The following is a 20,403-nucleotide window of genomic DNA, read 5'->3' on the forward strand; positions in this document are numbered from 1 at the left end:
AGGGGCACCTTATCTACTTCACACTACAGCATTGGGTAGGCAGGTGGTGGCCAAGAAGACTGTTCTCCAGTGTGGAGATACCAAACTTGTTTTTATACTCTGAGCATGTTTAGACTTGGAAATGGATTTTCCTGAGCAGCTGCATACAGATTTTGTAGCTCCTGGAATTTTTGAGGTGTTAAGATGCCAGAATATCGTTGAAATTATTATCGCCTCCCCAATATCATTGAATCATAAAATTTTCAGACTGGAAAAGATCCTAGTGATCCCACAGTTGAACCCCTGCTTATGCCTGCTGAATAAACTGAGACCCAGAGCAGGGAGGAGTCTTACCAAAGTCAGTGTAAGACGGTGGTGAGCAAATGGGGTATTGCTCATTCCTGCCACAGATGAGTCATAAATATTTCTTCCTTCGTAGGACTGTCTCCCTGTTGCTTTGCCTGGGCAAATCTCATTTGCATCTCCTGCCAGAACAATTTTTAAAATGGAGGCAAAGAAGAGGGCCCTGGAAACATGCATAGCAAGGGGCAGAGGGTTGCCATGGGGTGTTAGAGACATGGACAGTGAGGTGTCCCTCCGGCTTGCCAGTGATATGCCTTCTTGGCTGGGTGCCCTCTAGAAGGCTGGGTTGGGCAGCCAGGGCCTCTCCTACGTTTTTATGGAAGGAGAGTAGAGTTGTACTCAGGGAGGGCTGGGGGGAACTTCCTGGGTCCCATCTCCCCCGTCCCACACTCTTCTGGGTGCATTAAGTGGGTTATCTTAATAGAGACTTCTTTTGCCTTCTCCATTTTCTGTCCACTCTTCCCCTCAGATCATGAGTGACAAGTTTGTGACCTCCACAAGTGACCACTTTGTCGAGGGGCAGACGGTGGTTGCAAAGGTGACCAACGTGGACGAGGAGAAGCAGCGGATGCTGCTGTCGCTGCGGCTGTCGGACTGTGGTCTGGGGGACCTGGCTACCACCAGCCTCCTCCTCCTGAGCCAGTGCCTGGAGGAGCGGCAGGGCGTGCGCAGCCTCATGAGCAACCGAGGTGGGGGCAGGAGGGCAGAGGAGGAGGGTTGGGCGGAGAGTGTGTGTTGTAAGTTATGCCTGTCTGTTCTGATGAGTTATTAGGCTTCCTAGAATTTAAAAAAAAAAAAATAAGTAAACTTTTTAATGGGAGTATGACCTACAGCAGGTACACAAATCATTAAGTATACAGCTCAGTAAATGTTTATAAAATGAACACTGCTATTTAACTACCATCCAGATTCAGGTGTAGATCATTACCAGCATCCCAGAAGTCCCCCTACGCTCCCTCTCAGTCCAGAATCACAATTTCCCTTTGTTTTGTGGCCTCGGGTTTGCATTTGTTATGGAATTTATTCATCTCTTCACTTTTGTTCCTTTATTCAACAAATTTATATGTGGATCATATGTGGATGATGAAATGGAACAGAGACCTGCTAGAAGACTTCATGAGGGGTTATTATTCTGACCCTCCTAAGCTTTGAACCATTGTGTAGGATTGTTGGAACCCTAATGGGATTTGAGAACAAGAGGCATGGGAGGGTACATTCCAAACAGAAGGAATGAAAATTCAGAAACCGGAGGAAAGCATATGGTTTTGGTATTTTTTTGGCTATTTTCGTGAATTATGGCCAGGTGGGATTAGTGAGGGACATAAGTGTCTGCCTGTGATAGAAGTTTTCATGGATATTGGACATTTTTACCAAAAGTGATTTTACCTTCACAGTGGTTGCAGTGCTCCACTGTCCTCTGTGGGCAGGACGTTTCCAGAGGAGAAGAATGGTCTGACTGTTGTTTTGTGTTGCTAATCCCTGTTTCCTTTGGGACTCTGGCAGACTCTGTGTTGATCCAGACACTGGCTGAGATGACCCCAGGAATGGTCCTTGACCTAGAAGTGCAGGAGGTGTTGGAGGATGGCTCAGTGGTGTTCAGTGAGGGCCCGGTGCCTGGCCTGGTCCTGAGAGCCAGCAAATACCATCGGGCAGGTGAGTGCTTGTGCCTCGCCCATCATGGTTGGTGGAGGAAACCTTTTGCCCTTTGTTCCCTCTCCTGGCTACAAGATTTCCAAATACATAGGATAGATAAGCTGATTCAGTAGAAATTTTGGGCATGCCTGTCTTGTGTGAATGCAAATCAGAACCACTGACAGCATACTAAAGAAGATTTAGGTGTGAATCCTTTCATTGTTATAATTGGGTAAATCCAGATTTTTATATATCAGGTGGTATAAATTAAGGCGCCCCTGAACTGGAACTGTGGGAGCTAGACCCTTGGTTTCCCCAGCACATATAGACTCAGGACGTATGTCTTCTTTTCTTTTTGTGCCTAAGGGTTTGAGGGCTCCTGTCTCCCTTCACCCTGCTCCAGGGGGGTGATCACGTTGTGTTTGGTTCTGCACTGCAGGGCAGGAGGTGGAATCTGGGCAGAAAAAGAAGGCTGTAATCTTAAATGTCAATATGTTGAAGTTGGAAGTACATGTTTCCCTTTGCCACGATTTGGTGAATAAAAAAGCTAAAAAGGTAAGCTTGCTGATGACTCCGTTTCCATTGTTTCAAATGTGTCACCCACCCCTTCATCTGACACTCTTTGCTCAGGGGCTCTAATACAAATTCCTATAGATAGGGTGACCGTATACCTGAATTTGTCTGGGACATTCCCAGTTTCTATCTCGTGTCCTGCTGTGGTTATTAATAGCACTGACTTTCACTCTGGTTCAGATGATAAATTATATGGTCACTGTGTCTTTAGGGCCAGGCAGGTAATGTAAATGAGTGAGGTGGGCCAGGCGGGTTAGGGAGCTGTAACAATAGGACTCTGACAGACCGAAGAGCGTGTGCCCTACCCACAAGGGGCAGAGACTGTTCAGCTCCTTCTGGTTGTTGCCAGGTGGGAACATCTGGGTTTAGTATCTTTGATTTTTAAGAGAAGGCAAAATTTGGATTTTTATTTGTAAATGTGGGAAATGTTGGAAACTATTTTTTTAAAACATATGAATCAAGCAAAACATGTCTGTGGGTAGTTCTGACATCCAGGCTGCTCATCCACACCCTCTCGTGTATGCTATTATGTGACAGAAGAACGAGTTCAAAGGAGAACTCAAAATTAGTAGTATTTTTCTCTGGATGATGTATATATTTGGTCATCATCTAAAGTACTTATTAAGCACCTAGTTGCATATAGTATGGTATAGACAATTATATAGATATAATTCTTAACTTCCAGTTGCTTATAATTCTAAGACTTTAAGAGAGACAAAGAATTAGAAAACAGTACTAACCCCCCACTAAGTTTCCAGCAGGTCCCTATTCCATTTTATCATCCAAGTGAAGCTTGTACATAAAAGAGCATCAACACAGTTTGGATTTGGAGGAAAGACAGGCTAAATGCCTAGCACACAATAAGCTCTCAGTAACTACGCTTTTCATTGAATGATTGAAAGAGTGAGTAAATTAGGTGGAGAGCTGCGGGAATAAGAGGGTCAAGACCCAGTGTCTTACAGCTGGAGAACTGTTAGAGGTCACCAGGCTATGCATCAGAATCACCTAAATAACTTACAATTCTGATTTCACTACTTCTAGGATAGGACCTATGAACCTGAATTCAAAACAAAACAAACGTGGGTGCTGGCCCCGTGGCCGAGTGGTGAAAGTTCAGCACGCTCTGCTTTGGCAGCCCAGGTTCACGGGTTCAGATCCCAGGTGCAGACCTACACCACTCGTCAGCCATGCTGTGGGCAGCAACCCACATACAAAATGGAGGAGGATTGGTACAGATGTTAGCTCAGGGACAATCTTCCTCGAGCAAAAAAAACAGGAAGATTGGCAACAGATATTAGCTCAGGGTGAATCATCCTCAGCAAAAAAAAAGCAAAACAAACAGTAATTCCAGGTGATTCTGAGGTGGCACCTTGAGTTCTGTTAAGTCATCTCAGTGTACAGGAGGGGAAAGCTAGGTCGAGGGAGCGAAGGCTAGTTTGTTACAGCTCAAACTAGCCTTGGGTCCCCTGGACTCCAGAGGGTTTCCCCAGCCCCACTTTGCCAGTGAGTGATGAACGAGTACCTGCGCTCTGTAAGAAGTGGGGATGGTGGGTTATCTCTGTTTTCCAGCTGAAGAAAGGCGGTGAACACCAGGCGATTGTGCAGCACTTGGAGGATTCCTTTGCCGTTGCCTCCCTGGTAGAGACTGGCCACCTGGCAGCTTTCTCCCTGACCTCTCACCTCAATGACACCTTCCGCTTTGACTCAGAGAAGTTGCAGGTGGGACAGGGTGTCTCCTTAACCCTCAAAACCACAGAACCGGGAGTGACTGGTCTTCTTTTGGCTGTTGAGGGGCCAGCTGCTAAGAGGACTATGAGACAGACCCGGAAGGACTCTGAGGGAGTTGACGAGGATGAGGAAGTGGATCCATCTCTGGTTGTTGGAACTGTAAAGAAGCACACCCTGTCCATTGGAGACATGGTCACAGGGACTGTCAAGTCCATTAAGCCCACCCATGTGGTTGTGACCCTGGAAGATGGCATCATTGGCTGTATCCATGCCTCCCACATTCTAGATGATGTTCCGGTGGGCACATCTCCCACTGCCAAGCTGAAAGTTGGGAAGACGGTCACTGCCCGAGTGATTGGCGGGCGAGACATGAAGACATTCAAGTATGGAGGCTTTGGGGGATGGGCTGACTTTGAGGGGAGATTGTTGTAATTGTGGGAGAAGGAATTGGAATGGAGGCAGGTTCCCAAAAGTTGCACATAAATCAGATTTTCTTTTAGTTAAGAAAAACATTCACAAAGAATTCTTTTGTTTGTCTTTTTTTTTTTTTAATGGCATATAGTGTAGTGGTTAAGAGCCTTGGTTTAGAGTCAGACCTGGGTTTGAATTCCAGATTTGCCACTTAAAATTATGTGACTGTGAGTTAAGTAGCTACTTAACTCTCTGAGTTCTGTTTTCCTAATTTGTAAGTTAGAGCAGTGGGAGTGACTACCTTTTAGGGCTGTTATGAAGACTGAAGGAGAGAACAGCTAGTATGTAATGTGCCTAGCAGGTTGCCTGACACATAGTTATTGTTCGGTATCTATCAGAATTATTATGGTCCATTCTCCACTGCATACCTTAATTATACTCATTTATTTTATTTTATTTTATTTATTTATTTATTTTTTAAGATCTTATTTATTTTATTTATTTTCCCCCCAAAGCCCCAGTAGATTGTTGTATGTCATGGCTGCACATCCTTCTAGTTGCTGTATGTGGGACGCAGCCTCAGCATGGCCGGAGAAGCGGTGCGTCGGTGCATGCCCGGGATCCGAACCCGGGCCGCCAGCAGCGGAGCGCGCGCACTTAACCGCTAAGCCACAGGGCCGGCCCAATATACTCATTTATTTTAAATCTAGTTACAGTATGTTATTGTAGCAGAAATCCTTGCTATAGTAAGGAAAGCAAAAAAAAGAATTCAAAGTCTAGCCAATAATTTGCATATTTATTTCAATAACTAATTGTGGCATCTTTGGTAAGTCATTTATTCTCTCTAGACCTCAATTTCTTTATTTGTAGAATGAAAGAGTTGGAGTATATATAGGCTGTAAAGAAAATTCTTTTCAGGGTTTAGTATGACAATCCTAAAGGATCAGATGAGCCATCTCCTTAACATTTACAGCAAAGGATAAGATTGGAAACCCTCACGCCTGACGCATCACCAGTGGGTGGTATGGTAGTGCAGCAGGTAGTTTTTTTAAGCTTGGTTTGGTGGGGAGTAGAAATTATGATCTCCAGATTGTGGTGTTACAAAGATTAAGAGAAATGATTTGACCTTATTTGTTTCTCCAGGTTTCTCCCAATAAGTCATCCCAGATTTATCCGAACCATCCCGGAGCTGAGCGTTCGGCCAAGGTGAGGGGAACTTCAGGAGCACGGTCTCATAAAAAGAGCACTGGGCTTTGGAGTCAGGAACTTGAGTTCTAGCCTTGATTCTGCCAGTGTTGTAACTTACTTTGCCTCTCTCTGTCCAGGTTGTCCTATTTCTCTAGTAGGGAATTTGTCTGGTTCTTACAGGGCTAGTTAGAGGGATAATATGAAAACTAATGTAAAAACTGTATTCGGAGTTTAAGTATCAGTTTAAAGGCTGATTGTAGTTCTGTTTGTCGGCATGTAACAAAAAGAAACGTTTTTTTTCCTCAACCCAGTTTTCTAGAACTCAGTAATTCCCTAAAGAAACAACACATAGCCAAGAATACCTGTTCTTTGAGTGTAGACTACTGCTTGGTGACTGGAATTTTAGGTCATGCTCTAGTGGATTCTGCAGAGGGGTGTTCCATGAGGGATTCTGGGTGCAGGAAAACTAGTAGTTCCATGTAGTGGTGGATCCAGTTTGTCTGGGATTATTTTTTCAGATGGTCTTAAGCAGTTTGATCCGTGGGCCTATCTGCTTCTGCTTCCTCCATTAAAAAAAAAAATGAAAAACAAAACAGCTTCTCAGAATTGATAGGCCATCAATGAATGAAGCTAGATACACATGACTGTGAGAATGGCTCTGCAGGGTCAGCCCCGGGATCCATCCAGGTTGTAAGTCTTGTGTGGGTTGGGGTGTGTTATGGAAGGGCCTCTTAAGTAACTTTCAGAGGGTAAGGTTTGGTCAGTGTACTGAAGGGATCAGAATAGAAGTGGAGGGGGCCGGCCCAGTGGCGTAGTGGTTAAGTTTGTGCACTCTGCTTCGGCAGCCTGGGGTTGACAGGTTCGGATCACCGGCATGGACCTACACACCGCTCATCAAGCCATGCTGTGGCGGCATCCCATATAAAGTAGAGAAAGATGGGCACGGATGTTAGCCCAGGGCCAATCTTCTTCAGCAAAAAAGAGGAGGATTGGCAACAAATGTTAGCTGAGGGCTAATCTTCCTGACCAAAAAAAAAATAGAATATTTCTGAGAAAGCTTGTGTCTGAGATAGGTAAATATTCCTGGAACATTGAGTTCCAAATGCTAACAACACTCCTAGAACTTCAAAGTAAGCCCTTTCGTTCCAGAATAATGAGATTTGCTGGATGCACACATTCCTATTTGTTTCATCTGTGTTTTCCTTAATTTTGTATATTTTGATTGTCTCCCCCTCTAGTTTTGTTGTGAAAACCAGGAGACTTCATCTTATTAGTCATTTTAGTCTGCAGTTTCTTCACCTCTGAGGTGTGGTGTCTTGTTTAATTAAGGGTTGAGGTCAAGTAGTTTATTCAGGCTAAGGGTAGATATTTTAAATTAATGAATACTTCAAGGGACGAGTCATTGAACTTCGTGGGAAGACCCACTGTGATCCTACTGGTTCTTGACCCTCAGAGTGCTAGAACCTCCCATTAACTAACACTGTTGTTTTTGGTCCACCCTCCGGTCTCGAGAGACTGATATGAACCAGAGTGGTGGTACTTAGCCGTAGCAGTGTGGGCCAAGCCAGGAAATGAGTGCATTTATTGGGGAGGTAGGGGTGGAGAGTTAAAATAGCAGACAGACAGATGGTCAGGTAAACTCTAGCACATCTTCCACCTCTGTTCACCTATGTTGTATTGTTACTTATTTTATTTTAATGAAGGCCCCTGAGAAACATAGTATAAATATGATAGTGGTATTATTGCCATATTTCTCCAATGTTTATGTTTTAAAATGCATATTTTGAAGTCAGGAGGAAATTTATTTAGTTGTTGGTGTCGACTATTGAGGAAATGTCATATTTTTATTCCCACTCATCTGTGGAGATCTTGTGCACAGAGAATGCCATCTGTACTAGAGCTAAGGCAGGGTTGTGGAGGGTCACTCAGGCTAGATAAGACGCTTCCTACTCAGTTGCTATTTTGGAGGGGGAGGAGTTCTGAGAGCAGAGCGGTTCAAGAGTCTGAAATGTATCTCTGGGATTCCTCCTAGTCAGTGAGTTTTCTTCTAGCATTAATTCAGTTATGCCCATCCTTCTTTTTCTACGGTTATTTATTTTTTTGTGAGGAAGATCAGCCCTCATGAGCTAACGTCCAATGCCAGTCCTCTTTTTGCCAAGGAACACTGGCCCTGGGCTAACACCTGTGCCCATCTTCGTCTACTTTATATGGGATGCCACCACAGCATGGCCCGACAAGCGGTACGTTGGTGCGCGCCCGGGATCTGGACCAGCAAACCCTGGGCCGCCAAAGTGGAGCACGCGCACTTAACCACTACGCCACTGGGCCGGCCCCTGTGGTTATTCTTTTTAGAGAGGCAGTTTAAAGAAAAAACGATAACACATACCCATTGTATATGTATGTGTGTTTTATTTTGTGTGTTGTTTTTTTTTGCTTTTGGTGGTAATAGACATCTATTTTCTGACAATTCTGGAGGCTAGAAGTCTGAGATCAAGGTGTTGGCAGGGTTTGTTCTTCTGAGTCCTCTTTCCTTGGCTTGCAGATGGTTGTGTCTTCTCCTAGTTTCTTCATATGGTCTTTCGTTTGTATACATCTGTGTCCTAATCTCTCTTTTTTTTTTATTGTGGTAAAAACACATAACATAAACTTACCCTCTTAACAGTTTTTAAGCGTACATTACAGGATTGTTAACTATATGCACATTGTTGTATAACAGATCTCTAGAACTTTTCCATCTTGCATGGCTGAAACTCTGTACTCACTGAACAACTCTCTGTTCACCTTCCCCCCAGCCTCTGGCAACCGCCATTCTACCTTCTGTTTCTTTGAGTTTGATTACTTTAGGTACATCATATAAGTGGAGTCATGCACAGTCTTTCTGGACTGGCCTCTTTCACTTAGCATAATATTCTCAAGGTTCATCTATGTTGTAGCATACAGCAGGATTTCTATTTTTTTTTTTAAGGCTGAGTAATATTCCATTGTATCTATATACCACATTTTCTTTATCCATTCATCCATCAATGGACATTTAGATTGCTTCCACATCTTGGCTATTGTGAATAATGCTGCAGTGAACATGAGTGTGCAGATCTCTCTTTGAGATCCTGTTTTCAGTTCTTTTGGATATATAGTCATGCATTCCTTAATGATGCGGAGTCTGAGAAATGTGTCATTAGGCGATTTCGTGGTGTGCAGACATCATCGAGTGTACTTACCACTGTTGTATGTGCAGTCCATCGTTGACTGAAACGTTACACAGCGCATGATTGTATGCTCAGAAGTGTGAGTTCTGGATCATATGGTAGTTAAATTTTTAAATTTTTGAGGAACTTTCATACTGTCTTCCATAGCGACTACACCATTTTACAGTCCTACCAACAGTGTACAAGGAAGGGTTCCCTTTACTCCACATCCTCGCCAACACTTGTTATGTTCTGTTTTTTTGATAATGGCCATCCTTACAGATGTGAGGTGGTATCTCACTGTGGTTTGATTTGTATTTCCCTGATGATTAGTGATGTGGAACACCTTCTTCTATGCTTCTTGGCCATTTGTATGTCTTCTTTGGAGAAATGTCTATTCAAGTCCTATTTTTTAATTGGGTTATTTGATTTTTTGTTATTGAGTTGTAGGCTAATCTCTTCTTATAAGGACACCAGTCATTTTGGATTAAGGCCCACCCTAACAGCCTCATTTTGACTTGATTACTTTTTAAATTCTGTATCTCCAAATACAGTCACATTCTGAGGTACTGGGGGTGAGTACTTCAACATGAATTTGGAGTAAGGGGACATACACTCACCTATAACAGAGACATTCTAGTGTCAGCTGTTGAGTGAATAAATTTTTTCATCATAACTATATAAGGATTATAGATTATGTATGTAAATTGTCTGTTAGAATTGCCAGGCACATAGATGTTCTGTGTGTGTGTTTTAAGAAATTACATTTTACGGATGTTACCTTCCCTAGGCTTCTCCCTCCACCCCAGAGGATGAATTCCCCAGTATTAATTTTATGTATTTTATTAATTTTATGTCCAGCTCTTGCTGTTATACTTTAATTATATATACACATATATGTGTACATATATATCTATAAAAAATTACTTTATGTGGTTTTCAAATTTTACATAAATGGTATGCTGACTTAATATTTTTAACTTGTTTTTTTCACTCAAAATTTGTTTTTGAGATCCGTTTTTGTGCCTATAGTTAAAATAGTAATCTATCCTATGAATGTGCCAAACTATATGTATTCTCAAACTGACGGAGGACATGTAAGGTTGTTTCCAGTTTTTCTCTTTTACGAGTAATGCCACAGTGAACATCCTTGAACTTATTCCATTGTGCATCTGTGCAAGGATTTCTCTAGGGTGGAATTACTGGGTCATAGGCTATCTGCATTTTTAACTTTACTAGTATATGAAGCTTCCCATTTTTCTATATTCGCCAGTACTTGCTACTATATGTTACAGTTTTGTCAGTATTACTTGTACCATTTTATTGATGAGTTTTGTTTTATTTTAGAAATTATTTGAATTGGTAAGCTGGGCTGATTGTGCAGGGTGGGAGTTCTGTGATTCCTTTGAAGTGATTTGTGGACTGATAACTTTCAGACCACATCCCTTGTTGTTTTTCTGAGAAGAAAAAGAGAATCAAGAAAGTGGTAATGGCAGGGGGCATAGGGGACAGAGCCCTGGATTTTTGAGTCAGAGCCCTGACTTCAACTCCTGGTTCAATAGCATAAAATGAGTTGAATAATATCTACCCTGCCTAATTCACACATGAGAGTGTGGTCACATTCAGTGAGAGATTATTTGTGAAAGCAGTTCGGTAAACTGGAAAGCAATAGCTCATGTATTATATAAAAAGTAAAACAATTTTGTTTCTTAAATTTATAAAGATTGCTGTAGGCTACTCCATCTTTTATAGCTTGTTCATACCTAGGCGAGTGAGATGGAACAGATTAGCTCTCATGCGGTATTGTGGCCATTCCCCTTTAAGGAGAGAAATGGGAGTGTGAGAGGTGTGTGGGAGTTAGGGGAGTCCTGTACAATCGATCCGTGGCCACTAGGGGGAAATGGTTTCTAAGCTAGAAGCTTCTCCAGAGGTTGGTTTACTCTTTCCATGGCCTTTCTGCAAACAGTGAGCTGGAGAAGGATGGCCATACTGCTCTCAACACTCACTCTGTCAGCCCCTTGGAGAAGATTAAACAGTACCAGGCGGGTCAGACCGTGACTTGCTTCTTGAAGAAGGTGAGTAGTGCACGCCCTGCAGTGCGATGCCATCCTCCTTTCAGGAGGAAAGGGGGAGAAGCTGGAGACAAAGGTCGCTAGCACTAGGCATTTGATTCTGTGTTGCTACTATGCTGATTATGGGAGACCATATAAGGCCTCTGCTCCTAGAAAACTTCTGGTCTAATCAAAGAGCTAAAATTATGGTTTACAAAACAGTTAACAAGTAACTCACGATTCAACATGTTTATAGATTAATTGTACAAATTAGAAAGAAATATATATCATAGAGCAAGATTTAAATAAATGCAGTCAGTATTGGATTTTAGGTTCTTGCCTTTCATAAAGCTCAGGTGCAATACAAAACAATGTGTAATTGGCTGCCAGATTATGTGTTCTAACCCCAAGTGGAACAGGAGTTCAAGAAAGGGAAAAGATCAATGAGAACGGTACCAGTTGGAATATATCAGAAAGTTGAACTGGATTTGACCTTGGGGATAACTCCTCTTCATTGCTGCCAGATTCTTCTTCCATAAGCACTGTCTGAGCATGTCACTGATGCTTGATCCCCTAGGTTACCTATTGTCTACAGGTAGGGTTCATAAACCCCAGATGCCTTAGAGTGGGACTTAAGGCTCTTCATATGCTAACCTCACACACCCTTTGTACCAGTCACCCTGAAAACCTGTATCTTTTTCCCTTCTTGTCTTTATTTCTGTACCTGGAGTACCCTCTATGCTTATTACCTACAGCCCTTCAAGGTCCAGCACAGATAAACCTCCCTTAGTACTAGTTCTCCTATATATTCCCATAGCATATTTTTCTCCCTATTGTATTTCCACTGCTCTAGTTATTTGCATACTTATTTGACCTACTCTTTGTAGACTGTGATCTCCTTGAAGGCAAGGCCTGGCTTTTATTTATCACTATGATACCATGTGCATAGAGGCTGCTTGATAAATGTTTTGTTGAATTGACTTGACAATTGAGGGATGTGTTTAGGGCAGGACCCTGTGTAAACAGTGAAGGATCAAAATCTAAATTGATTTAGAAATCAGAGGTCAGCCCCTGGAGATAATTAACAATCACTGGGCACAGCTGAGCTTGGAGGCGGCTACAGAGGTCACTGGGGTTGGTCCTACTGCTGGAGGACATCTCTGAGGTCGTTTTTGCCTCCTAATCAGCTGAGGCACCAGGAGGGATGCTAGGCTGGTGAAGGCTCTGAGCTAGACTCTAACTGAAGCCTGTGAGAAGTGGAGGTTGGGCAGGGGCAGTGGGATGTAGGGGTAGATTCCTGTCCCTTGGAAAAATGTAGGATTGGGGCCCTTTCAACGCTGTGATTTTAGGAGAGTCTGTTTTAGTGAAGGGAAAAGAAGAGATGCTTGTATCTGCCCCATTCCATTTCTCCTGTTTTTTTTTCCTCCCAGTACAACGTCGTTAAGAAGTGGCTTGAGGTGGAGCTTGCTCCAGACATCCGGGGGAGAATTCCCTTGTTACTCACTTCTCTTAGCTTCAAGGTCAGTGTGCTTGAGATCCCTGGAGAGGAAACCCAGGCTCCCTAAGCTCGACGCAGTGTCTGCTGGGTGTGTTCACAGTGGGTACAAGGAACCGTGTGCTTGTTCAGGGGTTGGTTTGGGAGAGGCTTACTATAGAGACTTAAATACTGTGGTTTTGGATAAATGACACATCTTTCTTCAAACATTAGAGGAATTTTCTTGTCCTTCCAGGTTCTGAAACATCCAGATAAGAAGTTCCGGATTGGCCAGGCCCTGAAGGCCACCGTGGTTAACCCAGATTCTTCCAAGGCCTTCTTGTGCCTCTCACTCATAGGTGTGGTGATGAACATTACCTGCTCAGGGAAGGGAGGGGTGGATGGGCCGGCCCCGTGGCTTAGTGGTTAAGTGCGCGCGCTCCGCTACTGGCGGCCCGGGTTCGGACCCCGGATGCGCAGCGACGCACCGCTTCTCCGGCCATGCTGAGGCCGCGTCCCGCATACAGCAACTAGAAGGATGTGCAGCTGTGACATACAACTATCTACTGGGGCTTTGCGGGGGGGAAAAAAAAAAGGAGGAGGATTGGTAATAGATGTTAGCTCAGAGCCGGTCTTCCTCAGCAATAAGAGGAGGATTAGCATGGATGTTAGCTCAGGGCTGATCTTCCTCACAGGAAAAAAAAAAAAAGGGAAGGGAGGGGTGGAAGGGAGTGGGAAGGGGTCTTGAGTTATTGCCCAGGTTGAAGGATGCCTTTGGTCTTGGAGGCCTCAGAAAGCCTAGTGTGGTTGGTGCCTTCTTGGGACAGTTTTTCTCTTGGGGCTTTGTTCTCTGGCCTTTGTCACTCTGCTACTGTCTGAGTCACCTTTACCTACACAATGGTTTTCTCAAGTCTCTCAGAAAGGGTTGTCCACCACATGGCCCTGGGATTCTTGACTACATGGTGTGGTAATCTGGGTCTTCATGATCATTCTGGTCCACTCAGCCTAGACGCCCCAAGTCTGGACAGCCTCCACCTTCCCCAGCCTGTGGTTGGCCAGCATTCCAGCTTCTTTCTTGGCTCCTCCCCTCTTCCCTGAGTCAGGTTCATTCTCTTACCAGGTCCTCACAAGCTTGAGAAAGGGGAAGTGGCCATGGGCCGAGTGGTGAAGGTGACTCCCAAGAAGGGGCTGACTGTCTCCTTCCCCTTTGGGAAGATCGGAAGAGTCAGTATATTTCACGTGAGTGACTCCTACTTGGAGACACCCCTGGAAGACTTCACCCCACAGAAGGTTGTCAGGTAGGCCAAGTTTTTTTCCTCTTTTCAGCTATCTGTGGGGTTGGTAGAGTTAAAGAAGAAAAATTTATGTATCTATATAAGTAATACATGATTTTGTACCAGAAAAAAATAGTATATAAAATAGAAAGTGAAAATTTTTGTCGCTCATCTCTTTTTCCACCACTTTTCACCATTATATACTTTGGTCTCTAGCTTTTAAGACTTTAACACGTGGGCCCGGCCCCATGGCCGAGTGGTTCAAGTTCTGCGCGCTCTGCTTTGGTGGCCCAGGTTCGCAGGTTCGAATCCCAGGCACAGACCTACTCCACTCACCAGCCATGCTGTGGCAGTGTCCCACATACAAAAAATAATAATAATAAAACAAAATAAAATAGAATAATAAAAGACTTTAACATGTATATAGGTATAATTTTCGTTTATGTAATAATAGAATCTCATTTTATATACTGTTCTGCAACTTGCTTTTGCTTTTTTCTCATAGCAGTTTATCATGGACGTTTTCTTTTCCTATGTTAGTATATCTAAATCTACCTTGTTCTTTTACCTTATTTTTAACATTTTTTTAGTATTCCATTATGTATTTTTTTATCAGAATTTATTTAAACGTGGGGCTGGCCCGGTGGCATAGCGGTTAAGTGCGTGTGCTCTGCTGTGGTGGCCCGGGGGTTCGTAGGTTCGGATCCCGGGCGCACACTGATGCAAGCCACGCTGTGGCGGCGTCCCATATAAAGTAGAGGAAGGTGGGCACAGGTGTTAGCCCAGGGCCAATCTTCCTCAGCAAAAAGAGGAGGATTGGCATTGGATGTTAGCTCAGGGCTAATCTTCCTCACAAAAAAAAAAAAAAAGAATTTATTTAAACAATTCTCTGTTGATGGACAGTAATGTTGAAGTGAATATCCTTGCACATATGTTTGGATACTAGTGCAAGTATATCTGTGCAGTACATTCCTAGAAGTAAAATTGATTTTATGGGTCAAACGATGTTATATGTTTTGCCAAAGTGCCCCCCAAAAGGACTGTGCTAATTTTTATCTCCATTAACAAATATGACTGTCAGTTCCTCACACCCCTACCAACACTGAGTATCCTTAATTTTTTTTTTTTTAATTTTTTTTATTTATTTTATTTTTTTTCCCCCAAAGCCCCAGTAGATAGTTGTATGTCATAGTTGCACAGCCTTCTAGTTGCTGTATGTGGGACGCGGCCTCATCGTGGCTGGAGAAGCGGTGCGTTGGTGCCCGTCCGGGATCCGAACCCGGGCTGCCAGCAGCAGAGAGCGAGCACTTAACCGCTAAGCCACGGGGCCGGCCCCTTAATTTTTAATCTTAGCTATTGAATAGGCAGAAATTGATCTCTCATTTTAATTGGCTTTTCTCCTACTGGTCATTTTTCCCCTTGATTGGCTGTTTACATTTGTTCTCTTCTTTGCTTGTCCAGGTTGCTTGCTCGTTTTTATACTGACGCATTCATCTTTTTAATTTTCTAAAAACTGATCTGTAGGTGTTCTCTGTAAAAGGATAGTAGCCTTTTTTGCAGTTGGGGTTGCTTTATGAACTATTTCGATGTACAAAAATGAACCTACCTCAGTTTTAAAACCATTTTATAGCCCGAATCAACTAGCATTGAAGAGGAAGACTTCAACTTGATGTAGTAAAGCCTTCTGAGAATCAGAGTTAGCTAACAGTGGAGCGGACGCCTTCAGGAGGCAGAGGCTGGAAAGTGTAATTGCTCTTTCCCATCTTGAGTGTTCCAGCCACTAGCACCTGCCAAAGTTCTCAACCACTTATTAGAGCTAAACAGCACAAAAATATCCAGGGCCTGGGAGGAGAAAAAGAATGAGTCATAGAAATCCAAGATCATCCCTGCTTTATCTCTTGAGGCTTACAAAATGGGGTGTGATTTTTAGCAAAATATTTATTTTAAATACACTTTATTATAGCCAGCCCTGTGAGTAGCATTCAGTTGCAATTCCTTCATCTGTCAAATGTGGGTAATAAATTAATTGCCTAAAGGCAGACAATCCCTGAGGTCCTTTCCTGCTTTAAGGGCTATGGTGCCATGTTGTAAGAGGCAGATGCCTGTTGGGAAAATTTGGACTATGTTGTTGCTGAGATCCTTTCTGTTGCTAAGATTCTATACTTTGCGACTTTGGGCTACTAATTGACGTTTTAGATGAAATAAATTTGGAAATGCAACCGAAGAGTAAACCCTGCTTTTGCTCCCGGAAGCTCCCCTGCTCAGGCCTCACTGATGGGCCTCCTGTGAACTGATGCTGTAAGTCTGACTAGCACCTAGGTCGTCCTCTGGTCGCGATTTCCTGTGGTTAGTCTGTCTTTGCACTGAGATCACACACTTCTTGGTCCTGACACAGGGCTGTCTCATCTCCTGAATACTCACCACGTGGCTCTGTGCATCTTCCAGGGGTCTTCGTGTCTCCTCTTATTTTCTTCTCCCAGCACCATTCTTGTGTAAGAAGGGCAGGTAGTGTTATTTTTACTTGATAACTGAGCCCCAGAGAGGTGACTCATCCCTCAGTAGGTTTTCAACAGAATGAAGACCAGAGCCCAGGTCTCATGTCTCCTTGCTCTTGCCTGTTGATCAGCGTGTGGAGAGGAAACCGGGGCCGTTTGCTGTCTCCTGAGATGCTGAGAAGTCAGCATTTCCTTCTTTGCTCTCCTTCCAGGTGTTATGTCCTGTCCACTGCAGGCCATGTATTGACTTTGTCACTGCGATCGTCCAGGTGGGTATCTGTGTTGTTGGGACAAGAAGGGAGGAGGGCCCACTCAGAGGACTGAGGAGAGGCTCCATGGGTCTGACGAGGAACCTGGGCTTCCCACCTTTCTTCTCTGCTCGTCCCCTTTGTACTCTGCCCCATTTTTATCCAGAAAAGCTGAGGACATTCAGATGGCTGGAAGAACCTGTCTGCTAGGCTCTTGTTTCCCAGGGAAAGGTTCAAACATCCAAATTTGGGTGCTCTAGGTTGCCAGATGGTGGTCCTAGTGAGGGGAAATGATTTAGTCCCCAGGGTTCCATAGTAGGGGTGAATGTGTCATGAAGTGGATTGGTTGAGGTCAGCTTGCTCCATGGTTAGAAGTGGGTGTTTATAAGGCTGAGACTTTAGGTTTGACCTTTCTCTGGCTTGGTCAGCCTCTCCCCGTTTCTGCACAGCCGGCTCACAGACACATGTCCCTGGCTCACAGGACTTCAGGAGAGAGTAGGGCTGGGCTCTGAAGGGTATATCCTACTGACTGGTCCAGAGTCATATTCTTACATACAAAGTTTGATTATCCCAGGTGAGTTGGCGGTGAGAGTGGGAAAAAGAGGGTCAGGGGTCTCTGTATGGGGTCTCTTTTATTCCTTTAGGACAAACCCACAGACGAAAAGCAAAATAGCAGATCCTGAGATTAACTCCATCCAGGACGTTCAGGAAGGGCAGCTCCTGAGGGGCTACGTGAAGTCCGTCCAGCTGCGTGGTGTGCTCCTCAGGTGAGTGAGGTGGGACCTGGGCCAGACCCGAGTGCCCTCCCTGGGCCTGTCCTGGTCTGCGGTCCACTGCATCCCTCAGTCAACTTCTCTGAACGGAATATGAAGGAAGGAGAGAGTTTGAGTTCCCCCCAGTTTTTTAAATTCCAAATTTTTTTATACTTTAAAAATAGTGTTGGGGCCCGGCCCGGTGGCGCAAGCGGTTAAGTGTGTGCGCTCCGCTGTGGCGGCCCGGGATTCGCCGGTTCGGATCCCGGGCGCGCACCGATGCACTGCTTGGCAAGCCATGCTGTGGTGGCGTCCCATATAAAGTAGAGGAAGATGGGCATGGATGTCAGCCCAGGGCCAGTCTTCCTCAGCAAAAAAAGAGGAAGATTGGCAGATGTTAGCACAGGGCTGCTCTCTTCACAAAAATAAATAGATAGATAGATAGATTAGGTAGATTAGATAGATAGATAGAGAGATAGATAGATAGATAGATAGATAGAAATAGTGTTGAATTAATCTTGTTTGGTGTTTTGGACAGAGAATATGTCATGTCCATGATCATGATTTGTGAATGTCCCGTGAAATCACATAGTGTTCACAACCACCAGACTTTACAGCCTTCCTTGCTATAATTATGTTTCCTCATTCTCTTTCTAGCAGTTTGTGGTTTATACACTGTGATGCTGTGATGTGGGGTAGGGGGAATCCTTCAATCATATCTTCATTATGCTTGATAATTTTTTCCAGTTTATAAAGCCCTCTTTATCTTATTGGATGCCAGGAACTTATGTCTGTTTAAATCTTGTCACAATTTTGGGTCACTGGGAAAGTGGAGGCACTAGGCTTGGCTGGGACTCTGTTGCTGTATTTGTGACCACAGGACCCTTGTCTCTCTCCTGTCAGCCTTGGCCCCTCAGTTGTGGGTTTGGCCCGGTACCCGCAAGTCTCCCAGTACAGCCCGTCCAAGAAAACCCTGTATGACACATACCTCCCTGAAGGGAAGCTGCTCACAGCCAAGGTCCTAAGGTAGGTGCCTTCTCTCTCTCTCACTCCTTTCTCTGGGAGCCCTCGGAGGAGATTTAGAGGTAAAGTTTAGACATAGTGGTGAATGCAGTGTTCAGATAAATGAAATCCCTGTGTTTGGAGCTTTCTACCTCATCTTCTAAAAGCAGATGTAGAAACTTTTCTCTGCATAGGCACCTGTTTTTGGGGACGAAGTAGGGGACATCACAGCTGCCCCCTCTATTTTTCTGCTCAGCACGGTAAAATGTACGAATCGTTCCTAAGAATAGTGAATGGATTCCAAGGCAAGTGGGTCAGGGCCCAGGAAATTCTGGGCTGATCAGGAGAGAAAGGCCTGGGCTGCTTGCTGTCTCTGTTGTAGTCTGTAGTCTTCATTGTCCACCTTCCCTCTCTCCCTGTCATAGCCTGAATCACCAGAAGAACCTGGTAGAGCTGTCATTCCTCCCCAGCGACACTGGGAAGCCGGATGTGTTTCCTGCCTCCCTAGAACTGCCACTTCTAAAGCAAGAGGAGAGGAAAATAGAGGCAGAGGAGGTGGACCACAAAGAAGAGGAGAAGGAGAAGAAGAATCAGAAAAGGAAAGAGAAGAAGAACCAGAAGGGGCAGGAGGAGGCGCAGCTGCCCGGCAAGAAGAAAGATCCCCAGAAACCACATGTGAAGAAGCAGGGCAAGCGGCCGCACCTGGAGTCTGGAAGTGAACAGGTGCGTCCCCCAGGGAGGTGGCCTCCCCTCACGTGAAAAGGAGGGTCCTTCAGAATTCAGCCAGGCAGCTGCCTAGACTTGGACTGAGAGCAGCGTGAGTTTGGAGGCCAGGCGCTGGGTGGTGCCGGGAGGGCATTGCCCCAGGCCGCCGGAGGTGCTGCTGGGCAGGAAGGGTGGCTCGGCATTTTTCCCACCTGTCATCTCAGGAAACAGTGAACAAGAAGCAAAGGAAAGCTGCTCCGTCTGAGGAGGATGACAGTGGTATTGAAGTGTATTATCGGGAAGGAGAAGAGGAGATAGAAGAGACGCGTGTGCTTCCCAAGGTGAGGGACGACACTGAATGGGGGGAAAAGGCTGCTCTGGGGAGGGAAGTCCTTGGTCTCCTGCCTCAGAGCTGGGCTGTCTTTGGCACCATCCTCTTCTCTAATTTCCTGTAAAATATGGGAAGGTGGGGCTACTAGTTTTCTCAGTTGGTCATCAGCTCCCTGAGGACAGGGACCCTGTCCTACCCATAGAGTGGGCTGCATAAAATAAATTCTAATCAATGTTTATTGAGTGGAGCTTAATTAAATTAGTGGGGTGGGCAGATAAAGAGGGGACTTGGCCTTTCTGAGCTTGTGTCCCCCTCTGAAAAATGAGAATAACTCTACTTGAACTGAGAGGACTGGGTATGTAGGGGCTTCCCAGACTTTAGGTACTCACATCCCTACCACCCTCAGAACACTTGCCCTATCTCTGTCCTGGCTCTACTCTTATTTTATACATGTATGTTATTTTATGCATGTATGTATATGTGTATATGCATACATATCTGTTTTGAAACTTTGTTACCTAAATGAATTTATTTACAAAGAAAGCTTTTCCATCACTACTATAAAGTTTGGCCAGTGGACTGGGTCCTGGCTTGGCCCTGGGAGGAGAGAGAGGTGTCTGGGCACGGTGGGAGTCCCTGCTTTTCCAGGTGGGAGGAGCTGGGGAACAGGAGTGCTTTCCTCATATACCTCTGTGTTCCTCCAGGAGAAGCAGACCAGGCCAGCAGAAGTGCCCCGGCTGCAGCTGTCTTCCGGCTTCGTTTGGGACGTGGGGCTGGACTCTCTGACCCCGGCCTTGCCACCTCGAGGAGAGAGCTCAGACAGCGAGGAGGATGAGAAGCCTCAGCAGTCCACGGTGTCGTATTTTGCAGGGCTTTGCCCTTTTTGCAGGGACCCCTTGGTGCCAGTCCCTGTGCTCTGTCCTAGCCTGGGTGTCTCTTCCGGCAGGTGGGGCAGTCTCAGGCCAAGGAGTGGTTATAGAGCTCGTGCACTGCCCTGCCAACTCTCAGTCTC

General features: G+C 44.8%; 1 protein-coding gene across 1 annotated transcript in view; it reads left to right on the forward strand.

Moving 5' to 3' along the window:
* Positions 1-20,403, forward strand: part of PDCD11 (programmed cell death 11) — a 46,192-nt gene that overhangs the window by 22,098 nt on the left and 3,691 nt on the right. Inside the window, exons 17-31 of the mRNA XM_004428028.3 lie at positions 812-1,031; positions 1,846-1,995; positions 2,414-2,529; positions 4,117-4,658; positions 5,830-5,892; positions 11,026-11,134; positions 12,541-12,630; positions 12,841-12,943; positions 13,705-13,882; positions 16,566-16,622; positions 17,246-17,368; positions 18,257-18,379; positions 18,781-19,078; positions 19,285-19,401; positions 20,096-20,245. Of these exons, the coding sequence (XP_004428085.1) occupies positions 812-1,031; positions 1,846-1,995; positions 2,414-2,529; positions 4,117-4,658; positions 5,830-5,892; positions 11,026-11,134; positions 12,541-12,630; positions 12,841-12,943; positions 13,705-13,882; positions 16,566-16,622; positions 17,246-17,368; positions 18,257-18,379; positions 18,781-19,078; positions 19,285-19,401; positions 20,096-20,245 (2,439 nt within the window). The remainder of the gene's footprint in view (positions 1-811; positions 1,032-1,845; positions 1,996-2,413; positions 2,530-4,116; positions 4,659-5,829; positions 5,893-11,025; positions 11,135-12,540; positions 12,631-12,840; positions 12,944-13,704; positions 13,883-16,565; positions 16,623-17,245; positions 17,369-18,256; positions 18,380-18,780; positions 19,079-19,284; positions 19,402-20,095; positions 20,246-20,403) is intronic.

This window comes from Ceratotherium simum, chromosome 6 (assembly GCF_057802395.1).
Source record: "Ceratotherium simum simum isolate JZ-2026a chromosome 6, ASM5780239v1, whole genome shotgun sequence".
In the NCBI taxonomy this organism is placed as follows: Eukaryota; Metazoa; Chordata; class Mammalia; order Perissodactyla; family Rhinocerotidae; genus Ceratotherium; species Ceratotherium simum.